At 34.0% G+C, this 26,680-nt stretch overlaps 3 protein-coding genes across 5 annotated transcripts; 2 read left to right on the top strand and 1 right to left on the bottom strand.

The window, feature by feature from the left end:
• The first annotated feature begins 536 nt into the window (after positions 1-536).
• LOC117917070 (WUSCHEL-related homeobox 2) lies at positions 537-1,968 on the top strand. Its single transcript, XM_034833297.1, has 2 exons — positions 537-837; positions 1,519-1,968. The coding sequence occupies exons 1-2, from the start codon at positions 537-539 to the stop codon at positions 1,926-1,928; spliced, it is 711 nt and encodes a 236-aa protein (XP_034689188.1). The 3' UTR covers positions 1,929-1,968.
• Positions 1,969-19,666: 17,698 nt separating this feature from the next.
• LOC117916676 lies at positions 19,667-22,372 on the top strand. Of its 3 annotated transcripts, none has more exons than XM_034832819.1 (3): positions 19,667-19,908; positions 20,004-21,972; positions 22,066-22,372. In XM_034832819.1, exon 2 carries the CDS (start codon positions 20,244-20,246, stop codon positions 21,744-21,746), a length of 1,503 nt encoding a protein of 500 aa, XP_034688710.1. In that variant the 5' UTR covers positions 19,667-19,908; positions 20,004-20,243; the 3' UTR covers positions 21,747-21,972; positions 22,066-22,372. The 3 variants fall into 3 exon arrangements, with proteins under 3 accessions (XP_034688710.1, XP_034688711.1, XP_034688712.1); XM_034832820.1 differs by having other exon boundaries at positions 20,153-21,972; XM_034832821.1 differs by having other exon boundaries at positions 20,682-21,972.
• A 1,806-nt stretch (positions 22,373-24,178) lies between these two features.
• LOC117916350 (heat shock cognate 70 kDa protein 2-like) lies at positions 24,179-26,680 on the bottom strand. Its single transcript, XM_034832301.1, has 2 exons — positions 26,363-26,680; positions 24,179-26,082 (listed from the first exon to the last, which is right to left on the bottom strand). The coding sequence occupies exons 1-2, from the start codon at positions 26,574-26,576 to the stop codon at positions 24,338-24,340; spliced, it is 1,959 nt and encodes a 652-aa protein (XP_034688192.1). The 5' UTR covers positions 26,577-26,680; the 3' UTR covers positions 24,179-24,337.

Raw genomic sequence — 26,680 nt, forward strand, 5'->3', positions numbered from 1 at the left:
TGGATGGTTAAAAGAGACAAGTAGGGAGGGGAGGCTGAGCTTTAGGCGTAAAGCCCAGCACCCCCGAGGCGTTTCAACTTCTTCTGCATACTCGTCTGCCCCTACTTCAATTCCCAACGCCTAGCCCTTACCTACACCTCACAACCCAACCGCCTGTCCTTTTCCTCTCTTTTTTACCATTTTACCCTTCCTTTGCTTGCCCACTGTAAGGTCCTTAACCTTCTCCACTCATCCTCTGTCATTTCCAATACAAATCCCGGGACCAATACGCCAATATGGGATATTTGGAGGGGCAACATCGTCCTTCTAGGTCCTCTGCATTTCGAACGAAAGTGAACCCAGCCCCTTCTCTCAGCCGCTACCCGCCATGTTTTCAGAGATGTTCAGCACCAAAAACAATACGCATGTCAAGTTCTTTGACTCTCTCTCCTTCCCTATATAATGTAGTACAAAAGCCATGCAAAAAAGAAAAGCCAATAAAAATCAATCTCAGACTGTGGAATCAGAGGAGTTTGTAGCTTACTTGGTCGGAGAAAATGGAGGGTGACAACGTCGGCGGGGGGGCTCCGGCTAGCTCCAGGTGGAATCCCACGAAGGAGCAGATCAGCATGCTTGAGAGCTTGTACATGCAAGGGATAAGGACGCCGAGCGCAGAGCAGATACAGCAGATAACTGGCAGGCTTAAGGCCTACGGTCATATCGAAGGGAAGAACGTGTTTTACTGGTTTCAGAACCACAAGGCTAGGCAAAGGCAGAAGCAGAAGCAGGAGAGTATGGCTTATGTGAACCGCTATCTTCACAAGACTTCCCCTTTGTTCCCTCCTCCATGCCCAAATGGTAAGTTTATCTTTATCTACAGTGGCTATGCACTCTATTTTATGAGTCGTTTGGATTTTAAATGGGTTTAATGCACCTTTCTCATTCTCAATTTCTTCTGGGTTTCGGGGTTTGTGTTTTCAATTTTTATTCTTCCATTGTTGTAATGTTTCCAAGCTGTCCTGCATGCATAGGTGATTACTAAAGATTTCCTAAAGACCACTTTTTCTCTATATTATTTTCTTTCTTTTAAGTTTCTGGTGTTCTTTTTCTCTGATTTAAAATCTTCTTCTGGTTTCCACCCAAAAGAAAACGAAATTATTCTTCTTTTCACTGCCCAGCTAGTAATAAGAATACCTTTTTCTCTTTTTAAATTGAAGCTAGATCTTTTCGGATGTGAAGTTCGATTTGCAGCTTCTCGTCTGGTGTCTATTTTATCATTTTTGTCATGGCCTGTCCCTTTCCAAGTGATTTTCTGCAGCCTGGTTTCTGAATTCCTCTCTGTTGCATGTTAACCCATGTTTATGTTCTCAATTCCATTCGCGTCATCAATACTCTCACTCCTTTCCCTCTTATCTTCCAGTTGCATGATTGCAACTGATTCGTTCATCTTGTCTCTCTCGAGTCTGTTAGTCTCTCATACCTGAGCCTTTACATTATATTCTAACTCTGCAATGGCTTATGAAATCCTTGGGTCTATAGTTGTTTGCGGCCCATACTACGTACCACAGAGCGACCTAGGGTTTTACCCCCAGTACCCCAAGGTGCTTTTGCCTGGTGGCATAAGGAGGAGGCCGAGGACAGAGAGAGTTGAGAAGACGAAAACACATGGTGGTGGTGGTGCAGGATACGAAATGATGATGCAGGCAGGCGATAATAACGAGGGGTTGATTAACAGCTCTAGCATTGACTGTAATCAAGAGACGTTGGCTCTGTTCCCACTTCACCCAACTGGCGATTTACAGCGCTCTTCTCATGCTGAAACCTCTGCTGAGAATTCCACTACTCTTTCTACCTCCTCTGAGACAGCCACCACCCCAGGGATCGAAGATGGGTCTTGTGATCAACCCTTCTTTGATTTCTTTTCTGCCCCTTCTACTGAGACTATTTGAGGGTTTGTTTCTTTTTTTGGTAAGGAACATAATGGGTGTGAGCTGGGCCTTTTGAGCACTCTGTTTTTGGTGTACATCTTTTTGATAATATATCTCTTCTTTCTGTTTCATTGACAAAAAAGGCATCAATTTAAAGCTCAGTTAAAAATGGCAAAAAGTAGATGAAAAATGATCTTTATTGATGAAATTTATATTAAAAGATGAGAACTGCTGATTGTCAGCAAATCTTTTCACAGCTTCTCTAAGTGATTGTGTTGGCAGAAAATGGTCAAAGTTTTCCCTTAATAATTAAGTTATATTATGCAGTGAAACCTTTGCATTGATCCAGAAAGATACACCAACCATGGCAACCACTTTGAGAATCTTACAATCAGATATGTGATCAGTAAAGTGTTAATATCAGAAGTTTAAAATGATATAAAGGTGTACCACTTCCAAATATATTAAAGTTCTTAAAATTCTTTCAAACAACCTGCAGAAGCATTAAAAATGGTAGATGAAAATTGAAATATATTTGTAATTAAGAATAATCCTAAATTTTCTCTGCCTACATGCTTTTTTCGTATGAAAGATCTTCTGAATTTCTTATGCATAATGTTAGAGTTTGGTTACCCAAATTTTATTTGGTCCGATCCGAAAAATTTGCGGTACCATACATGTGGTGCAGTTATAATTATGATATTTTTGGGGGGGTCTTGATGGTAGCAGGTCAATATGGTGAAACAAGTATGGATTTGCTTTGTTAATTACTATATATATGTGTAATGATACACAGTATTTGGATTACGATGATTATGTTTTTAGTGTAATCGCTCGCATTTTTCTTTTTTTTGTACCAATCTTTTAATATAATGAATTTCATTTTTCTTTGTTCGTGGTTTTTCCTATCTAGAATTGTCCACGTAGTATATTCTTTCTTTTTCTTTTTTTATTTATTTATTTAATATTCTCGTTCTTATTATGTAACACATTTATTGTTGGATAAAAAGTTGATGAATTGATAAGAAGAGCACAACCTTGGAAATAAATAAGTAGGGTGGCAGCTCAGCCACACTATTCCAATTTCCTAGCGCCACCCGTGTAGACCTGCCCTCAGTTGTAGCTTGGTGTAGAGCTGAGCTTTGGCAGGGAAATTTCTATGCCCTTCAGGTTTTCAAGTGTGCTAAAACTGAAGCACCAGATTACATTCAGTTTTTATCCATAAAGCTTACAAGGAAAATCCCACATTAATTGAACCATGTCTGCTGGAATTACATAGCACAGCATATGAAAACTTGTAGGCTTCTTTTAGTGGTAATTGTGACCTTGTCAGATCCACAATATAAATATTATAAATACAAAATAAAATATTATCTTAAAAGTATTGTATAAATATTTTGTTTATTTATTAAAGTATGAATCATTATAAATTGATATAATTTTATATTAAAAAATAATTCATTTGAGTGGATTAATTATAAGTATATTACATTATTTTATTACACCATTTTAAAATAAAAAATAATATTAAAAGTACTAATATTATATTTTATAATTATATATCTCATAATATGCATGTGTATTATAGATTTTTTTTTTCCCATTTTTATATCAATAAAAACTCAAAACTAAGCAAAATATTCTATGCTTTAAAAGCACTTTTGAAAAAAAAAATTCTCACAAAATGAAAACAAAAAATTAATTATTTAAATTTTTTTTTTTAACCAATTGCAACCCTAGATTGTAACTTTTACTCAAAAAAAATTAAATTAAATTATTCCAATATCTTTATTTCGATATTTTTTTTTAATGAAATTGTGTAATGTAAAAATTTTCTATTCGGAATGAATGCTATTAGAAATTAATATAATTGGGAAATATATAGATTAATTCATTATTAATTTATTAAGTTTATTTACGAGGATATTTGAATTCATTGATTTAGAAGATATTCAGTAAATCAACTTAATAATTTAATATAATTTAAGAACTTAATTTAAATCATTAAGTAGATTAAGTTAAATATGTTTTCTTGGAAGTATGATATGTATTGTAAACTTAAATTTTATAATCTTGAACTTTTAAGAAAATTGATTATTCAATATGTTATCAAGAGTCTTGTTTGGTGGTAACTCAATTTATTAAACTCAAAAGTAAACCCAAAAAAGAAGATATCCATTATATGTATTGTAAACTCAAATCCCACAAATTTAAACTTTTAAGAAAATTAGTTGTTCAACATATTTGATAAAAATAAAAATAAAAATAAAATTAGAAAAACACTATATATCAATGATTAAAGCTAAAATAATTTTAACTATTAAGTTAAAATAATTAATTTATTTCAAATCATAAATCGTTTTTGCCTTGTTTACCCAAATCTAATGAGGTTACGCACATCTGGCGAATGTCTCTTTTACCTTCATAATTCAATATATATATAACTTATTTTTTATAATAATTTTTTAATAATTATTTTATTACTTTTAATATGCTTGCTTGACAAATAAATTTATTGTTTGAGATTAATGGGGGTAAATATTAATTAAAATTTATTAATGTAAATCTTAATTAAAATTAATGAAAATAAATATGTTGGTCTCATAATTTATAAAAAAAATTACCTTAATCTTATTAAATAACATTAATATTTAAAGTAAAAATTAAATAATAAGTTTTAAATCAATAATTTAAGTTTCTAAATTATTGATTTAAAACTTATTACTTAATTTTTATTTTAAGTACTAATGTTATTTGATAAAGTTAAATTAAAATTTATTCTAAATCATCAAAGTGATATTATTAATTTTAATCAATCTTTACCCTCTTTGATTTTAACTAATATTTATTTTTATTAATTTTAAGCGATAAATTTGTTTATGAAATATCCATGTTTGTTTTATAATGCCTTTAAGAAATACTTCTACCATAAAAAGCACTTTTGGAGAAAAATTAAGTATTTGAAAAAAATTTATAAAACACTTTTAAAAAATTAAAAAATCACTTATTACAGTTACTCTAGAAACAATTAATAAGTGGTTCTTTTTAAAATGTTTTTAAAGAAAACTCTTTAATTAAAAGCAATTCAAATAGGAATACTCCGGAACACACGTACTCTAATCCTTTATTTAATTTAGTAAACATATTTACAAAAATACTTAAACTTAAAGTCTACTTAAATTGTTAAGTGAAGAATATTAAGTTTTATGAATACCCTTTTAATATGATTTAACGGTTTCATTTAAATTATTAAATATATTTGTTAAAGTAACTTAATATTGTAACTTAAAATTAGAAATAACTTTAGTAAATCAACTTAATGACTTAATATATTTAACATAACTTTAGATTTTTTAGAGATTAATACTTAATTAGTAGTCATTAATACCAAAGTCATAATTTAACTTTTTACTCGTGTAGATTCATTTATTATTTTTAAAAATAGAAATCGTAAGAACTTCTATATAAAATATAGTAACTCTTATATGAAATGTATATACTTATATTATATCTTCAAAAATTACTTTTAAAATTTTCAAAATTTGAAGAGGTAAAAAAATTTATATCTTTATTTTTTTTTATTTTTGCAAATAGTTTTAAAATTCACTATATTTTCAAGGTAAAGCAAAAAAAGTTTGTGTATATAGAAGTTGATTCAAGTTTTTGTTTTTAAAAATAGAAAACAAAAAGTGTATTCAAACAACAATTTAATTAGTTATTAAGTATTAAGTTTTATCAAAAGTTTAATGATTATTTTTAGAAAGCCATAAGAGCCTTTATATTTATTTGATTTACAAAAAACTAATTAAAACAAAAAACAAAAAAAAAACTTAATAGGAGATATAGAGGTAAATAAATAAGTTATTTGATTAAAAGGTTAATTGAAAACCCAAAATTTGAAATTTATCATTTCATCCTATTTTGGCTTCATTTGAATAAAAATGTCCTCATTATTTTCTTGTAAAAATAACACTCTTTTTTAAACCTTGCATGTAAATACTTGAAATGGTAAATGACATTTATGTAAAAAACAAATGAGTTATTTTTCAAGTAAAAACATGAGAAGGGTTATATTCAGAAATTGAGGAATCATTTCATCCATTTTAACGAATTAATTTTAATTAAATGTTGTTTTTGGCATGATATGTTTTTGGATTGATAATTATATTGAAATAACTTTTAATATTAAAAAATACTTAAAAATGAAAGCTACAAAAATTTGATTTTTTAAAATTATAAAAATTAAGTAAAAAGAATATGTGAATGAATAAAAATTAGTTATTCAAAGCTTATTTCAGTATTAAGTCAAAAGACATTTTATTAAAATTCTTTTACAATTAATAAATTTAAATTTAGAACTCTTATAAATGTTCGAAATTGAAAAATCATGAAAAAAAAATTGAGCGAGATGAGTATGATACAAATACACTAATATTACGATATTATAATAAATAATCTAATTTTGTTTTTTACTACTAGCCAACATTTTTGCATGCTTTTATGTAACATATGCATACCATCCTCCATGACCATCACTAAAAACATTTTTCACAATCTTATGATTAGATTCCTTATAAAAATCATGTATAATACAAATGAATTAGAACTACGATGACTTATATTACAAGTTAATATAGTATGATAAAACGCCCTAGATTTATTGTAAGATATACATATACATACATATTATATATATATATATATATGAACGTACTAAAAGTATTTTGTTTTATGAATCATACAAGAGCTAATAATTTGTTTAGATAAGCTAATACTTGTTTGTATTCTTGTATAACATGTGCAAACCACCTTAGATGACCAACCTTAAGTTTATTGTAAAAATCATGTAAGATACCCCATATATAAGACAAATATACTAAAATTACAATAGTTTACAACAAGAGCAAATATAGTATGTGCACACAAATTTCGTAAAAGTCCTACGATGTAAGCAAAACAATAACAAAAATAGTGCGAACAAAATAGTTATTGAAATTAAAAATATTAGGGTACAATCTAAAAAATAATATTCATTACAAAAGAGTATTCTCCTTATGATTCTTTCATTTTGATCACAACTTGAAGAACGACAATGAAGTTTTATTGATTTCGAAGATCAATCAAGGGTCACAAATGGCTTTTTCTCAAATAAATTCATTGAATTGCGAAAAACACGTGTAACTGCAAGGAGATTTTTTTCCGCACGAAGTAGCTTCTAGATTTTCTCTTTAGGATTTTATTTTTTTGGATTTTTTTCTTATTTCTCAATCTCTTTCATTCTCTTAAAAGAAGTAACCTCTATTTATAGATGAAAGTAGGGAATTTGAATTCCCGAATTTTAGTTACTTAATTCAAGGGTTTTAGCTTATTGATTTTAGCAACTTTTCTTCTTTGGAGGTTTTACCAACAAGATAATAATAATAATAATATTTATTATTATTATTATTATTATTTTGTAGTTGGAGATTAGTTTCATTTTTTTTAGGAAAATTATCCTTAAGAGGATATCTATTTTTATTTATTTACTTATCCATTTATTTATCAAATTTGAAGACCAAATTAGTGGTAATCTAATCCACTAAATTTTTTATGTCAATAAATGTCTCCATTTCAAGACGCATCACGTACATGTATTGTCATATGAATGGGTTGGGTCTTAGAAGTTATTTTTTTTTCAAAGAAATATTTTAATAGGAAGTTTCCTATTTTTAAAAATATTTATTTCCCACTTTTTTCCAAACACTACTTCGTTTTATATATATATATGAGACAATAGTTGAGAAACCTAACTTGAACTTTTTCAAAGAATTTTTCCAATCTTTGAACGTTATTTAACCAATTTGAGAAAGTTGACTTGAATTATTTTAGAATTTTTTTTTAAAATTTTTCGAAGATCTCCAACTCAATTTTAAGACTTGAATGCATAGTGGTATTCAAGTTTTAACATTTAATTAAAGCCAGAGTAATACTTGGCATTTATGCAAACAAGTTATGACCCTGATGTTATACGGTGTTGTACTTTCAACACTTATGTGCTAAAGTTTTCACTCATATAAATTGGTCTAACTTAAATGCATAGTGGTGTCTAAAAACTTAGACATGTATTTTATTCATCTCTCTTTCTACATTCCTTTTTTGTGTAGGATGACGTTCTTCAAATGTTTCAAGGAGAAGACTGTAACCATTATTGATGATGATAATGAAGATTTTGAGGAGAGAACTATCTTGTCAGTGCATAAGTCGCTAATTGACCTTCAATCTTTGTCAGTGCTAGTGACAAGGGATCCATTACACATTTCTTCCTGGTCTCAAGTTGTATCTTGCAAGCTTACAAAAATCAGTAATTCAAAACTCAATAAGGTGAAGCTTGTTTTTTATGTTCTGTTGTTGAATTTCTCTCACCCAACTACTACTGAAGTTCATGATAAATTTGGATTATTGGGCTCTCGTGTTCGTGATAGAGAAGCCAAATGGGGAAGCTCTTTTAAGGTCCTTAGGGAATCTTTCTTTATCGAAGGATATTGAGAATGAGTAGGAGAGGTATTGAATCAGCATGGACCATTTCTTAAAGGATGCAAACTTTATGAAACTATTTTTGCATCCCTATTCATCTATGATTTCCATGCTTCTGTGATTAGGGCCTTTTGCGAACTTTGGTGTCCTACCACTAACACCTAATATACTTCCATTGGAAAAGTTTCCATATCTCTTTGGGACTTGTATCATATTGCTAGACTACCCATCATTGGATATTTTTATGATGAGATGGTACCGAGCGCAAAAGAGTTATCTAATGATACAACGAAGTTCTCACTCCCACCAAGTTGTCAAAACTTATTCCTTACGTTTCATCAAATTTGCTTTGAGACGAAGGAGAAATCTTTAGTCAAGTCGATGTCTTAGGTGTCATTTTGGTACAAAGGCTCTATGAAGTATGCAAAACCTCCAAAAAAGAGTACAAGTAATAAAACCTAAAGGCCTAAGGAGACTCATAACCCCTCCTGGGATATTGATCTTATTAAATCTCATACTCAGTCGAAGATAGAAGTTTTTGGCGACCTTGGCGTGATCGAGGTAGACATTAAGGAAACTTTCTTGGTCATTTTCCTGGCATGTTGGCTATGCAAGTTCATTCTTTCTTGGGGGGTGTCAATTTGATTCATCATAAAGTTTTCAAGGTAGCTAGTAGAATGACTCAAGGTGAGACATTTAGCCTTGTTGTTCCAGTGTTAGCAAGCATTTACAATGGCTTAAATAAAATCGCTTGTTCTTCAAAACTTGGGACTAATGCATCTATTTTCCCTATTCATTATTTATACAGATGGTTAGGTGAATATTTTGATACCCATTTCATTTCTCCTTCTTAGAACCATCCATCGCGAATGACTTATTATATCAGTGGGTTTTCTGCTAAGTGTTTCAATGATTTACAAGCTCAGGCTTTGATAATGTCTTGTAAAGGCGTAAAACTAGACCACTTGGCATTGCAACAAAAAGAGTGTGTGCACTGAACTGATAATGAATTTATTAGTGCTACTAAAGCTTCTTATTTCATAAGTCTTCATTTTAGCTATTTATCTTTGCGACAAGGTAACCATTGGGTAATCCAACCATATTATCCTCATCGATTTTCCAGGCAATTTGGGTATCCTCAAGACATTTCGGGGGGTTTGCTAGAGATTTTTTGTATTGAAACTTTAGAGGCGGTGTATCAACATTGGGAGTCATGTAATAGGCTTGATACCTACTCTAAAGTTACTATACTAGATTCATACTTTAAGGAACATCATTGGAGTGTCGAGGTTTGAGAACAATTATGGTAAAATTTGATGTCACGCTATTTTCATTGTCATTGGTGAAAGTAATAGATGCACAACATGTTGCAAAATTGTGACATTTGTCTTCAAATCATTTTGTTCATTTTATTTTTGTGGCATAGAGTGATGAATTCTTAACTGCCTGGATCAATACAATTCATGTTTCCTCAAGAAATTGTAGCATTTCATGGATACTGAAAGACGAGGGTAAACACTGTAGGTTTGTTATTACCTTATCATCTTCCTTGGTTTTGCTCGATTTTACACCAATAGCACTTTTTTCATCTTCACTTGGTCTATCTTCTATTAAAGTCTTGCGACAAGAGACCATATGAGTTGATGTTATCATCCTTTTATTGAAGAACTTTGGAGGGAAGTATTCTCCTAAGGTGATAGGGGTGATAAGTTTCTATACCTAGAAGTCATCAACTTGTACGTACAATTGTTTGTTTTCTTTTGTGATTCTTTTCTTCTTTCTTCTTCACATGTCAATAAATATTTTGTTTACGTTGTTCTTTCCTAGGAATATTTGGGTATAGATGAGATTCTTGCTTCTTACAAGATCTTCTTTGTGTTACCAATGTCCAACCTTCTTTGTTTTACGACATTGATTCATTATTAGAGCAAAAGTGAAGAAATGTGTTCTAACTTGAAACTTGTGTTTGCTTTGACTTAGATAACTCACATTGGATAGTATCGGCACATGCCCCTAGTGTCTTAGGTGGAACGTGTAACAGAACAGGATCAAAGGACCCAAATGTGAGTGTAGCATGATTTGACTCTACTGCTTCATTTAGATCGAGATGAATTCTTCCTTATTTTGCAAGTTTCATTATGAGATCTTTTAAGATAAAATATTTCTCCGTAGAGTGACTGACGATTCGATGGTAATAGTAATAGTTCGGATCATTAACACAACACATTTCTTTGAACGCTTGCACTCAAGTAGCTCAATAATATTTTTCTAGAGCAGATCTTCCAACATGTTAGGCACATTAGAGTCAGGAAAATGATGATTCTTCTACTCCAATTCCTTTAAGGTGAACTGACACCTATCATTTTCTCGGGTTAGTCCGACCTCTTTTACTTCTTATTTTTTTATCTATTGCTGAGATTTTGATAGGAGTCGTATTTACCATCATTGACTCTTGGATGGGTTTTATTAAGTTCTTATCACTTGTTTTCCCATTGTGTCTCTCTCTTTGCTAGTCAACGATAAGGTCTTTTTTAGTACCATGGTTAGCTATGCTGAGTTCCATGTCATGTGTTTAAGTAGCTAACACTCTTCAAAGGTGCGAGATTCTATCACTTGAAGGATGTACAAAAGACCTCAATGCATTCCTTGTATGTACATCTCCACAGTTGACACCTCAGATAATCTATTTTTGTAGTCCAGGCTTAAGCCAATGATTAATGTAGTCTACGACCGACTTGACTTTCCATTGCTTAGTATTAGTAAGCTCCATCATACTTACAATTCATCGGGTACTATAGAAATAGTTGAGGAATTCGCATTCTATTTGGTCTCAACTATCGATATATTTAGGTGCAAGGTTTATGTACCAATCAAAAACATTCTCCCGAAGAGAACAAACAAATTGTTTGACTAACAAGTCACCATATGTACTTACATTGTTACAAGTTTCGACGAAATGGGCAACACGTTGTTTTGGATTTCTCTTCCTGTCAAATGATTGAAACTCTGGAGATTGATAACTCACAGACATATGTAAACTATCAATCCTCTTAGTGTAAGGTTTAGAGTACATAAGCGTACTCTATGATGGTCCACCATATTATGCCTTAATGGTGTTGGTTATCATTGATTACTACTCAAAAAGTGCTATTTGATAGCTTGTAATTAACTCTTTTAAACACTTTTGAGTAGTAGTTATTGCCTTTTAACCCAATTAACATGTTAAGAACCCTTGCAATCAATTCTAATCAAATTGTGTAAGTTTTGGTGTTTTTGTTAGTAATTTGATCACCAAAGCAATCCAAGATTGAGGAGAGTTATTTGGAATCCATGGCAAAGCAATGAAGAGCTCAGAAACATGAAGAACCAAAGCTTTGAAGTCCTTTGCCATAAGCAAATCCGGAATGCAAGGAGAGAAGCAAAGAGGAGAAAAACAGAGTGAAGAAAACAGAGGACAGCAGCTGCAGTCTTCCTTCCCATTTTTGGAGCACTTCCCGAAGTCCATTTTCTACATGCTATATACCATTTCAAAGCTCAGGAAGTCAAGAATCCAATGCTTCAAACCGTGTATGATTTGGAGCTGAAATGAGGAAGTTACAGCCGTTGGAAGCCGATCACTCCAAGCTGAAGGAAGGATTCAGCAAAGTGTTGCGAAATCACCCTTTTGTTGCGGAATGGTTTCGCAGCCTTTTTGTACAGTGCTATGGAGTTCCCTTGAAGCTTCACGCCGCGATGGAAGCCAAACATCACATGATGGAAGTCCACTTTGCTAAGGTGTTGAAGCAGCTGCCTGCTATGAAGAAATTTCGCAGCTCCTCTTGTGCACCTGCGAAATTTCGCAGACCTCACTTGTCACCTGCGAAGTGGTCCTGAGTGCTTCCCGATATTTGTAACCGACACTTGGAGATATTTTTCATTAGATTTTTGTTGCCCAAATGCCCAAATTCTCCTTGTAAGTCACCAATGATAGGTTTCCTTAGTTTTTAAGCTAGGAATTTGGCAAAATATCAAGGGAATAGCTGTCATTGTAATTTTGGTTTAAAGGGAGCCCGAGGAGCCTGTTCTGGGGTGTTAGAGTTTTGGTTCCAGGGGATCCTTTGTACAGTTTTGGCAAGGAAGTAAAAATACAGGGCACTTGCTCTGTTTCTTCTTTATATTCTTATTTTCTTTTTCATTTTCTTGCTAGCCAAACATTCTCTGAGATGTTTTCTCAGAGGATGAGAGGCTAGACTCTTTGTCTCTTGGAGCTAAGGTAACCGGGTAAGTTTCCTCAGGCATAAATTGGAAGTTTTGTTGTTTTAGTTTGGAATGAAGAGTAAGTGTGTCCCATGAATGGTTTCTACGTTTTTAGTTAACTTAAAACACCTTGGAGTCACCTGGGCCAACACTTGGTAAGGCAAGTGATCTCCAACCATGGAGATGCACTAGTTTACCCCTTGCGAGCCTTTGGGAGGTGGTTTGAAGGTAGGATTTTCTAGAATAGCCAACACTTGGTAAGCTTTTGGACTCCAAGGAGACATCCATTAGTTATCTCTTGCGAGCTTTTGACGGGTAATCCAAGGTTAAAGATCACCTTGAATGGCAAGTGCTAGGTGAGAGGTATGAGCCATTGCAAGGTGCATCAGTGAGAGGGATTTAGTGTTTGAACCCATTAATGGGAAGCATTTGTACAACACCGGTTGGAGAAGGAACTATATGTTAATTCTCTAATGCGAGGAAAAGAAACAAGTGACCGGAACTCTCATTTTTGTATGAGGAATCTGAGCCTAGTGATCTGAAACTCCAAGAAACACTTTTCTTTGTAATTAAAATTACTACTACTTTTGGTTAGCTTAAAACCAAACCTTTTTCATTCAAACGTCTTTATGTTTTCTTTTATAGTTAACCTTGAATTGAAAAGGCACCAATTCAGCTTTGAATTAATGTCATTTGTGAAGTGAAAACCCATCCCAGTGAACGATCCTAGAGCCACTATGCTATAGTAGCTTTGTCTTTGCTACCCTAGTATATGGTGTAATAGGTTATAAATTTTGTTGATTAATCCCTCAATCAAGGAGCACCAGCTGGACACGAATCAGCTGAGACACCAATTAGGCATGAATCAATCATGTCCTGAAGTTGTTAGACAGATAATGACATCACCAAGGTAGATTCCATCGTTTACCCCCTGACTTGCACTGTCCTAGATGCATGTGGTGCATCATCGAAAGGAGATACAACATTCAGAAGATGGTTGAGTCCTTGACTTGACTCACCCATGTTTTGTACTTGAGTTTCAACCTTGTTTATGAGGGAGACTATCTACATATCCTTCTCATCGACTATCTTGGTGAGTTTGGCGATGGTGCGAGCCATCTCTGCTAATTGTTCTTTTATGGTTGTAGTGTCTGTCACCATTATCGGCATAGTCATCGAGAAATGAAAAGTAAAAGAGTCAAAACGATTGGAGTAATTTTCCTCCTTCGAAATTTCAGTTGGCGATTCAAAGTGTGAGCTGGTGCTAGAGTTGGTATCGATAACAAAGCAAGAAGACTTATCCCTAAAGTCCTTTAGTACTAAAGAGAGTTTTCCCTTACTATGAGGACTATGGCTTTTTGCCCCCAGAGAAGCCAAAGTGATGCATGGTTAGTGCTCATCACATGTCCTTATCGATTTTAACAAACAAGTAATCTCACTTGTTTTTTTTTAAGGTGAAGATGTTGATTTCGCTTTGCTACGAGTCATGGGGCACATAGTGGTGTTGTGTGTCGATTGCGTAATGACGATCTTGTCACTTCCCTTGTTGATGTGCACAAGTTGAATTCTTTTGGATGTCATCAACGTGGTAGTGACCAATTTTCTAATGGAAAAGATGAGAGATGGAGATGTCCCATTGGGCGTGTCATAAATTTGTACGTACAAATTTCGTAAAAGTCTTGCGATGTAAGCAAAACAATAACAAAAATAAAGTGAACAAAATATTTATTGAAATTAAAAATATTGGAGTACAATCTCAAAAATAATATTCTTTACGAAAGAATATTTTCCTCTAATTCATTTGTTTCAATCACAACTTGAAGAACGACAATAATGTTTTCTTGATTTCGAAGATCAATCGAGGGTCACAAGTGGCTTATTCCCGAATGAACTTGTTGAATAGTGAAGAACACATGTAGTAGTTCTTTTGCCATTTACCAAACTTACAAGGAGATTTGATGAAGTTTTTTCTTTTGTTGTGAAGTTTCTTTTCCCGTACAAAGTCGCCTCTAGATTTTCTCTTTAGGATTTTCTTTTTTTGGATTTTTTTCTTATTTCTCCATTTCTCTCTTTCTCTTGAAAAAAGTCACATCTATTTATAGGTGAAAGTAGAGAATTTGAATTTCGAATTCCCGAATTTTAGTTACTTAATTCAAGGGATTTAGTTTTTTTATTTTAGCAACTTTTTTTCTCTGTTGGTTTTACCAACAAGATAATAATAATGATATTATTATTATTATTATCCTTTTTGTAGTTGAAGATTAGTTTCCTTTTTCTTAGAAAAATTATCCATAAGAGGATATCTATTTTTATTTATTTACTTATCCATTTATTTATCAATTTTGAAGACCAAATTAATGGTAATGTAATCCATTAAAATTTTTAAGTCTACAGTATGATAGAAATCCTTCAAGACAAGTAGTTTTATTGTCCGACACAAGTTTAGTATGAATGCATTAAGGCTACATTTGGCTGACTAGATCAGATATGTATATCCCATTACATTATTTCTATGAGGATATCATATCTTTGGATATTATATCCGATGGACATAATATTCTAAGGTATTATAATCCATGGAAAATACATTATTTTTCAACATGAAATATTTGTTTAAAATAAAAATTACATTATATCCTTATATCTACAATTCAAAAGTATAAACTTCTCAACTCTTTATTTCTTTATTAATAATATTCATGATTAAAATATTTAAAATTTATAAATTAAAATATACTATATTATATATATATATATATATATATATATATATTAAATAATATATGTTAGAATTATTTTACTTTATGCATATTTTTTTATTTTTTAAAAAACTATGAATGTATTTTTTAATTAAAATTTTTATATTATAAATTAATATAATGAATTGCAATACTTATCTTATCTCATATTTGATTGAAATCAGAATAGGATAACTGATAAGATAACTTAGATCATCTTATTTCAATATGTCATATTATCTTATCTCTAATCCTATATCATGTTATTATATCCAAGCATAATATGGCTTGAATGAATGACAAAATGTACTAAAATTGGATGTATGTATATATATATATATATATGATGTCCTTGAATATCATATCCAATAAAATGATATTTAAGATATTACATATGTAATATCTAACCAACCAAAAGCTTATTGTATAACCTAATTATAGGGACCCCTCCCCCTTGTAACACGCAATCTTATCTGAATTAAACTCATCCGGATCTTCCCAAGAGTACACGTGGCGCGCTTCTCCTATCCGGACTTCCTCTAGGAGAGGCACACGACACTCATAAACATAACATCCGGACAACCGCCACAATGCATCCGGACGACCAACATATAGTATCCGAATATGTTTGTCCGGATCATTGACCGAAGTAAGCAAGTCTTGCACGTCATGACAACAGCCTACCATGGCCCACGTTCCGCCACCTACAGAGTGAAAGGACAGGAATGAAGTGACGGCAAGTCACTTCCCACAATCTCTGACAGTCATGGCGCCTCCCACGATCTCTGTCAGCCGCCCGTAGGGTGATGATGGTCCTGCCACCACCTAGTGGCATCATGACAAGCCAAAATATCTCTCTATCATTAAAGAGGGAAACAGAGCTTCTGGTACTATATATATGAACCTTCGCACAAAGAGGAAAGTAAGCTTGCTATACCTAGTAAAAGGCCAACTGATTATGCTCTCTAACCATGACTGACAAAATCATCGGAGGGTGTGTTCGGACAGGGTGCAGGAACGACTGAGCCAGAAATCTATATTGGTTGAGATCGTGCGTCCATCCATTTGGCAACTACGTGGATCACTAGGGACGCGAGGCTTCAACACTAATAATATTATTTTTGTAAGGCAAGTTAACATTTGTACATGACTTTTGTGTAGCATGAACTAGCTACCCTTAACGAGTAACTCTATAAGGTAAATTATTTAACATTTGACATTAAAGATTCCTATAAAAATCATAAATAATATAATTACATTTGTTTACATTTGATTGGCAGGATCTCATTTGATGAGATATGAATATTATAGGATATTATTTTCAATGGGATATATAATATCATTAGATATTGTATTTAATCAACATGATATCCTAATGTTTTATATTTAATGGGTACATTATAACATATTTATATTTGATTTTTAAAATAAATAAAAAACGAAATTGAAAATATATTAGTTTTATGTTTAATATTTATTTAAAATAGAATTATATTACATTCCAATATTTGTTATTTTTAAAAAATATGAAATCTTTCTCATGTTTGGTATTATTTGAAAATTATTCAACAATTTAAAATTTAATAAATAAGTTTTTTTTTTCATAGTACCTCTTGTCCATGGGAGAAAGTTTAAAATTTACAAATGAAAATTTTCTATGTAGTTTAAAACTTGAAAAAAAAAAATCATATTATGTTATTCAACATACAATTATAATTTGTACATATTAAATAATATATACATTAGTATTATTTTAGAATATACTTCATATATTTTTTGTAGGTCTTTTTAATTATAAATTTGATTTTTTTAATCTAATGTTTTTAAAATTGGACCAATCATTAAACTAAAAAAATTATTAGTTTACGGTTTATTGGTTGAACCATAGTCAAACTGATGACATTATAAATATATAATTTATATTTTATTAAAATTAAATTTTTTAAAATTAATGTGTATATATATATAATTAAAAATTAATGATATTTATTTTTTCATCCTTTATATAAATGTATTAATAATTTAAATTTTATTAAATAAAATATGTATAATATTATGTAATTATATATATATATATGTATTTAAAATCATTAGATAAGTAATAGAGTGGTCATTCAACCTTTAAAGGTTCAAGTTCTCCCCTTGCACGCCTTGAATTTTGTTTAAATAAGTTAATACTCATCCCACATGGAAAAGTAAAGTAGATGAAAGGAGGTTTATGAACCTCGTTCAACCCCAATGGGTCATTATGGCATTTGGGGTGTGAGAGTGTTGCATACCATAAATAGAGGCCTATTTTTGTTTTAATAAAAAAAATTGAAAAATAAATAATTATAAAAAATTGATGAGAATAGAATGAATAAATGAATAATACATTTCTCGTAAAAGGATATGTACATATCTAGTATGTAAGCTTTGGATTAAAATATCTTAAAATTACAAAAAGATTGCATAATATATTTAATCACCAAACAAAAATGTCAAATAAATATGAGATAAGATATGTTATCATATTTTTTTGCTCTATCACATGTTATATCTAATCAATCAAACATTATCTCAATACACAAGATAAATACACTAAAATTACAATGACTTCAATATGAGTCAATATTGTACGATAAAATATCTCTAAGATAATTAAATTTATTGTAAAAGACAGATGTGACAAAAATATATGGAAGGTGCAAGACAAATGTGTAAATTTAAAGGCTAATTAATTTTAAAAATTACCTAAGAAAGTGAGGTGAATTAGGATTTTGAAATCTTTTGCAAACCCACTAAATTTAAGCAAATTGAAGAGCAATAAATAAAAAAATAGAGATAGAGAAAGCAAACACCATACTTTTATAGTGGTTCAACAATCCTTACATGCATCCACTCTTCTCAAGTTCCAATCGAGTAAGGATTCTATTAACTTGAAACTTTAACCAAACTTTCAATCCTTTATACCTGGATTTTTTCTTCCCATGGGCACTATAAACTTTCAAGTATACTCTCAATTTGAAGCTTTAATCACTCAAAATCTTTCTTCAATCAATGAATGGAAGCACATTAAACCTAACTGATCAATAAATGAACAAGTACAAGGAAAGACTAGGATAAATAACAAGGGTACACTAAGATGATTTGAAAATAGAAGTTTAATACACTAAAAAGAGATATGAGAGCGTTTAAAGTGAGAAACTTGTAGTTAAGGAGTTATGAGTAGGTGTTCTCTATATCATAAATGAAGTTAAGCGCTCAATCTATAAGTTTTTAGCCTAAGACACCAAAAAGGACTCCAACTGGTCTTTCTTGGTTGAGCTTCAACTTTACTGATTAACTAGTCATTAAGCATTCAATATATGGTAGGTGACTGTTGGGACTTAGCCAAACCCTAACTAGGAAAACAACTTTTATGAAAAATAGAGAAGGTTAATGCACCCTTTAATCGGGAAAGAGTAATCAGCTTGATCGATTCTCAACCGACTTAGCTGGTTGGGCTTATCCTTGACCGATTAGCCAAAATTTCGTCTAAAAACCTTATTTTTTAATCTTTAAGAACTTTAAACACTTAGGCAACACTTTGAGTACACATATGACTCTCAAACACATGATTTTTGTCAAGGTTTTGGATTAAAACTCGGTTAAAAAATATGTCTTTTAAAGTTTAAAACTAAGTATGAAAAACATGCATAGATTGAACTTAAAAACCCTATGCTTCCATAACAAGTTTTTAAAATTCTTTTTTCTTTTTTATTTTTTCAAAAACATGCTTTCAAGTCTAAAATTTTTATTTTTTTATTTTTTTAAAATAAAAAATTATTTTTGAAATAGTCATCAAAGGGTCAAAATTTTGATCACCCGTTTTAGACGGTTATCACCACTTGCAAGTTACAACCCTTTTGAATGATGACTTTGGTTCTAACAAAACAAAGCCTATCGCTATCAAAGGGAAAAAGGGTGGCTCAAGAGAAGATAAGCCCCTATTATTAATATTTTGATAGAAAAATAAAGGTAGCGTGAGGCATGATTGTACTAACCTATTCATTGTATTCATCTCGCATAGCGTTGATGAATTCAAATAACCCAACGTTGTCCACCCCAATCTTAGGATGACAGCAAGAACCCGACAGAATAGGGAAACAAGATCCGGGTCCCAGTATATGGGTAATGGATATGGAACTGAATCCACATGGATTGGACTTCGTGGATTTTCCGTGTGAGGCCCACCACTTTGATATTAAAACCTGGCCTTTTTTTAACACCTTTTAGGCTTTTAGTCTTTTACACAACCACGCTTCTCTCTCTCCGCCCCTTCCGTTATCTTCTCACACCTTCTCTGATTCTATCCATTCCTCTTTGGACAGCCGTTGCCGTCACTTAACGGCCACCTCCAACGATTTCGTCAAATCAGACGGAATCCGTCACCCTCTCTTTCCACACCCCTTCAATCCGTCTCTCCCTATTGGAGAGGAGGATTGCTTGTGAAGATCTTTCTTCTTTGTGGATACTAAGCTGTTTCTCAAAAGGTAATCTTCTCAGATCCCTTCTGTATTTTATCCACGCTGTTTTTCAGAGATTTTTCGTCCAGTTTTCCTCATTTTCTTTGTTTTCCATTGGATAGGTTTTTAGAGTATTAGTGCGTTGTTCTTGTTTGGGATTTTCCGGAATTTTCCGCTTCTTGCTTTCTAGTTCAATAATTGTAGTATTCTGTGTGTTGTTGATTTTGGAGTTGAAGTGGTTTTGAGTATGGCTGTAATTCAATGAGTGTAGGGTTATTTGGAAGGGAATTCATTTTGAGTATGGGTGCGTTGGTGTGAGGTGCTTTTGTTGGTATAGCGGAAAACTTATATAAAGGGAAAATATGGGAGAAGATCTCCTCACGAGCTTGTCAATGGAAAATCACCATCCATCAACGCTATTATCCATGGATTCAAGTTCAATTACTCATGAAGAATTGGAAATGAATAGGCAGATGATCCTTTCTAGGCCTCCTGATATTAATTTGCCCCTGTCTTCAGAGCGTAGTCCTCCGCCACAATCATGGAATACAGGCTCTTTTGACATGCTAGATGTTGGCCTTGGACCTCAGGTGAATGAGCCTGATACCCTACTGAATCATACTAAGGTTGGGCGTAAATGTACCAAGAGATTGGATAGTGTGTGGGGTGCTTGGTTTTTCTTTAATTACTATTTCAAACCTGTTTTCAATGAGAAATCAAAGAGTAAGGTTGTCCGGGATGGTAGTGGGATTTCTAGTTTTGACAAGTCTCATCTGCAGCTTGATGTTTTCTTGGTGCAGCATGATATGGAGAACATGTACATGTGGGTTTTTAAGGGAAAGCCTGAGAATGCGTTGGGTAAGATGCAGTTGAGGAGTTATATGAATGGGCATTCTCGCCAAGGAGAGCGTCCATTTCCCTTTAGCGCAGATAAGGGTTTTGTTCGATCTCATAGAATGCAGCGGAAACACTATAGGGGTCTCTCCAATCCTCAGTGTGTGCATGGGATCGAGGTTGTTTCATCACCCAACCTCATGGACCTCAATGGAGAGGAACAAAAGAGGTGGGTAGAACTCACTGGTAGGGAGCTGGATTTCTCAGTCCCTCCTGAAGCAAGTGAGTTTTGTTCGTGGAGAAACCTTCCGAGCACAGAATTTGAGCTTGAGAGAGCCCTTCCTTCTTTAAAGAACAACCCTCATCCCCAGCCAAAGAAATTGCTCAATGGTTCTGGTTTGAATTTGTCAACTAGACTATCAAACCATGTAAATGGTGGTGGAATAGATCTCGTCACCATTTGCAACAAGCGGAAAAAGGATTTTTTCCCACATGGGAATGATGAGGATTGTTATTTGCTCATTAATCAGCATTCTAATAGGGTTCAAGATACAGACATCCACTCGATTGAGCTGCCATGGTTGAACAAGTTTAGTGGCGTGATGAGGAATGTATCTGGGCCTGTTACAGCAGCAAAAACTATTTATGAGGATGAAGAAGGATACTTGATCATCATTAGTTTGCCCTTTGCTGATCTTAAAAGGGTGAAAGTTACTTGGTGGAACACACTCACTCATGGTGTGGTTAAGATATCATCTGTAAGCACGTCATGTATGCCCATCATCAAGAGAAATGATAGAACATTCAAGCTCACTGATCCAATTCCTGAGCACTGTCCACCAGGGGAATTCATTAGGGAAATCCCACTAGCTACTCGAATACCAGATGATGCCAAGCTAGAAGCATATGGTGATGAAACAGGTACAGTTCTTGAAATACTGGTCCCAAAACACCGTGTAGGGCCAGAAGAACATGAGGTTCGTGTTTGCCTTCGCCCTCACCTTGGCGGGAATGAGCTTTTGTTGTCTTGAATGAGACATTAGTTGGAGAAATGCAAGGGCAGCTGTCAGTGATCAATCTTCTGTTGCTTACTGTTTATTAAAGAAAAAAACTTAGAAAACAAAATTCACATTTTTAAATACCACATTTCTTCTCCAATTTTAGACTCAAAAACTGATTGTTTTGGTGTTTTCTTACACTTGGATGGCTTTAGTCTGGGACTGCTTCCAAGCTTCTAGGTTGAAGTTAAGGTTAATGGTAAGGATTCCGCTCACTCATTGCTCATATGCTTAATGCCTTCGAGTTTTGGAATCAAATTGATGACACATTTTCATTTTTCTGTTATTCTAGGTTTTTGGAGACCTTGGCTATATTGTTGCTGACCGATTTTACTGCCTTTATTAGGCATTAGCATTGTGATAGATGATTATTTGTGAACCTAAGAAGGGGAAAGAATTGTACTAGTCTCTTTCTTGTTGTAGTAGTGGCATTGGATGCAATTGCTCCATCCTCAAGTATGAAATAAACAAGTGTTTTTACTATGGTGAATGCATTGTTTGCTCTACTTTCAAGTCAATGTGGTTGTAATCATAATATGCTGTAAGAATTTGAGCTCTCTAATCTTGTTAAGCTGCTTAGTTTAGAAGTTATTGGTTTCTTAACTCATTTCTTTTTGTCTTTCTAAATATCTTATCTTATAGCAGTGACCCATACAATGGGATCCCTCGCCAATTACAGACTGCCCTATCATAGTCTTCTTGTTTTCAGTTGGAATGATTCTAGATTTTACATTTCCCTCTATTAATTCAGTGTACAAAAGCCCATCATTATGCAAAAAATATATTGCATATCACTGAGTCTACTGGAGAAAAAAATCAATAAGAATCAATTCCCTCTGAGTTTTAGATAGACTGCAGTATGTTGTCTGAATGCCCTTTATGACTATTTTGTGCTTGAAAACCAATTCAAGGAAAATTGATTTCTGGTTCAAGATGGAATGATTTCCGGTGCATTTTATGTCTTTTTAAGTGGAAAAAAAGGGTGAAAGGTCAGTAGTTTGCTGAAACAGAGCAAAAGCTATAAGGTAGCTTCAAAACAGAGTATTCCTTGTCCCCCAAATGCAATTCACTGTTCCTCAGAGGCAAGCTAATACTTGATCTAGAAATTCGAGGATATGAAGGCTAAGAGAAGGAATGACTCAGAGAAACTGATGGTTGGAATTCTGGTATTTTGGTTATCATTCTAATCCAGCCCCTGGAAGATTGAAGATGAAATACACAATGCCCAATTGACTGTCACGTGGTCCTTATCTTCGTCAATGAACATTTTAATAGGGTGGATGAGTTTTTCCCTCATGCTAGTTTTTAAAGGATGTCTCTACTGTTGAGCTAATAGCAAATTGCGAGCAAACCTTCAAATTTTAAGACACTTTACAGATAGCTCCCCTTGTGTGGGATGGAGGTAGCCAAGTGTATTTGTTTTCAAATTCGTTCGATGATTGTCAATAAAATGAATAGCTAAAGGCAGCAAAATAGTGAAACTGAGGCATGATTGCCGTTGATCCGATGACGGCCACATTAAGCAAATGAGATCCTGCAAACATGTGGTGAATGACACAACAGTATTCGCACCTACGTTTCTATTCTAATCCAATGAAGCTTCGATGTCTTTTCTAATCAAACGAAGCTTTGATGTAAATTGCTTCCAATCTTCCATTTTACTTTTTATCAAGCTACCCTCAATTGTAAATTGCTTTACATCAACAGTAACGTCCCTCTTCCTTTCCCCGTCAAACCTCTTAAATTAAATCAAAATGATAAATGTAGGACCTACTGATATTTTTAAGGATATGTTTGGTTTATATTTAAAATATATTAAAAAAATCTAATATAATTAAAATTTAAACACTTATAAAAATAATAAAATATATTTAAAATAACATATAAAAATAATTTAATAATTTTAATTTTTTCTTTTTTTTTTTGAACTTTTCCTTTATATTTCTTTCCCTGATACCCAACATCTTTCTTCGAATCTTCCAAATTCCTCCCCTTGTACTTCCTCTCAACCTCAAATTTTCCAACAACTTCCAAAAACCCTTCTCTCAATTTTTCGAACAACTGGACGCCTTAGAAAATAGCATCCCTAATTGCTTAAAATGGCATTCCTAATTGCTTCTCTGCTACTCCACATCTTATAGTTCCTAACTGAAGAGAAATTAGCAGTGTGTGCTCAAACTAAAGAGCAAAACCACTAAAAATCACAAAATTAGTAAAAATCCTCCGGCTGAAAAGCAAGCAATTTAAGCCAAACCAAAAAAGGACTAATCCTTTGGGAATTGTGAACTTCGGACAGCCGCTTTCGTTCGGGATATAGTCTCAATGGTTCTACTGGAAGGCCAGTACTCACCACCTTTTGGGTTCTATCACCAAAAGTAAATCCATGCAACAAAAGACTGAGAAACTGAGAAATGAAGGAGACGAAATTTTACATTGAGAAAACCATTATCATCATCATATACACCAAAAAAGGAAAGACAACAACATCATATATGTGGACAAAAACAGACTCACTCCATATTTCCAAACTTGAAGACCTTTAACAAAACCAGGAACATCTTAATCTAATCAACCTCCTCAATCTTAGGTCCTGCACCACTTCCACCAGCACCTCCAGCAGAAGGACCATCCTCGTCCATGGCCCCACCAAAATCGCCTCCACCAGATCCCTGGTACATCTTAGCAATGATGGGGTTGCAGAGACTCTCCAACTCCTTCATTTTGTCCTCAAACTCATCTGCCTCTGCTAGCTGGTTTGCATCCAGCCACTGGATTGCCTGCTCAATTGCATCCTCTATTTTCTTCTTGTCTTCAGGTGGGAGCTTGGCGCCGATCTTTTCATCCTTGATTGTGTTCCTCATGTTGTATGCATAATTCTCCAATGCATTCTTAGCCTCCACCTTTTTCTTGTGCTCTTCGTCCTCTGATTTGTACTTCTCCGCCTCCTGTACCATCTTCTCAATCTCTTCCTTGGAGAGCCTGCCCTTGTCGTTGGTGATGGTGATCTTGTTCTTCTGCCCAGTCGTCTTGTCTTCAGCGGAGACATTTAGGATGCCATTCGCATCAATATCAAAGCAAACATTGATCTGTGGTACACCTCTAGGGGCAGGAGGAATACCAGAGAGCTCGAATTTGCCCAACAAATTGTTGTCACGGGTCCTAGTTCGCTCACCCTCATACACCTGGATCAACACACCAGGTTGATTATCAGAGTAGGTGGAGAACACCTGCTCCTTCTTGGTGGGTATGGTGGTGTTTCTCGGAATCAGTACAGTCATGACACCTCCGGCGGTCTCCAAACCAAGAGAAAGAGGGGTGACATCCAGCAACAGAAGGTCCTGAACCTTCTCATTCCCTTCACCACTCAAAATGGCGGCCTGAACTGCAGCACCATATGCAACTGCCTCGTCAGGGTTGATGCTCTTGCACAGCTCTTTCCCATTGAAGAAGTCCTGCAACAGTTGCTGGACTTTGGGAATCCTAGTAGACCCACCAACCAGAACCACATCATGGACACCGCTCTTGTCCATCTTAGCATCCCTCAAACACTTCTCCACGGGCTCCATGCATTTTCTGAACAAATCCATGTTGAGCTCCTCGAATCTAGCGCGGGTAATAGTTGTGTAGAAATCAATACCATCGAACAGAGAATCAATCTCAATTGTAGTCTGTGCAGTTGAGGAGAGAGTCCTCTTCGCCCTCTCACATGCAGTCCTCAATCTCCTCAAAGCTCTTGGACTTCCGCTAATATCCTTCTTATGCTTCCTCTTGAACTCCTGAACAAAATGGTTCACCATTCTGTTATCAAAGTCTTCACCGCCGAGATGAGTATCACCGGCCGTAGCCTTAACCTCAAAAATGCCCTCCTCGATCGTGAGGAGTGACACATCGAATGTTCCACCACCAAGATCGAAGATGAGCACATTCTTCTCGCCGACACTGCTCGCTTTCTTGTCGAGGCCATAGGCAATGGCAGCGGCAGTAGGTTCGTTGATGATTCGCATCACATTGAGGCCAGCAATGACTCCAGCGTCTTTCGTCGCCTGCCTCTGCGAGTCATTGAAGTATGCAGGAACTGTAACGACGGCGTTTTTTATGCTCGTGCCTAGGTATGCCTCGGCAATCTCTCGCATCTTTATCAGCACCATTGACGAGATTTCTTCTGCCGAAAATTGTTTCTCTTCACCCCTGTAGTTGACCACTATCATTGGCTTGTCTCCAGGACCAGCAATGACCTTGAAAGGCCAGAGCTTGATGTCGCTCTGAACCGAGGAATCGCTGAATCTCCTTCCAATCAAACGCTTCGCATCTGCAGACCACAAGATCAAAACACACAGTCAAGCATAATCTAAATCCCGATTCATTCCATTAAATAATTCTCACCATCCCTTTACTTAACAGAAAATTCAGGAACCAAAAATAAAGCAAAAATTTTGAAATCTTTATTTTCCATTCTTTTAAAGTGAATATAAAACAATTGCAAACTTTCTTTTTCCTCAACTTTCTTAGCAACCAAAAAAATCACTAAAACTCAAATTGAATAAAAAAAAAAAACCACTGTCAATCGACAAAGAGAGCCATAGGCTTACCAAAAACAGTGTTGATAGGGTTCATGGCGACCTGGTTCTTGGCAGCATCACCGATCAAACGCTCCGTGTCAGTGAAAGCAACATAGGAAGGCGTAGTCCTGTTGCCTTGATCATTAGCTATGATCTCAACACGGTCATGTTGCCACACCCCTACGCACGAGTAAGTCGTTCCGAGATCAATTCCGATCGCAGGACCATCACCTTTTCCGGCCATACTTCACCAGATCAAAGAAAACACCACAGAGAAGCAAGGAAATCGAATTTAGAAAACGAAAATTCACAGACAGGCTTTGCAGTTATCACTTCTTGATTGAAGGA

The sequence above is a fragment of the Vitis riparia genome, chromosome 6, assembly GCF_004353265.1.
Source record: "Vitis riparia cultivar Riparia Gloire de Montpellier isolate 1030 chromosome 6, EGFV_Vit.rip_1.0, whole genome shotgun sequence".
In the NCBI taxonomy this organism is placed as follows: Eukaryota; Viridiplantae; Streptophyta; class Magnoliopsida; order Vitales; family Vitaceae; genus Vitis; species Vitis riparia.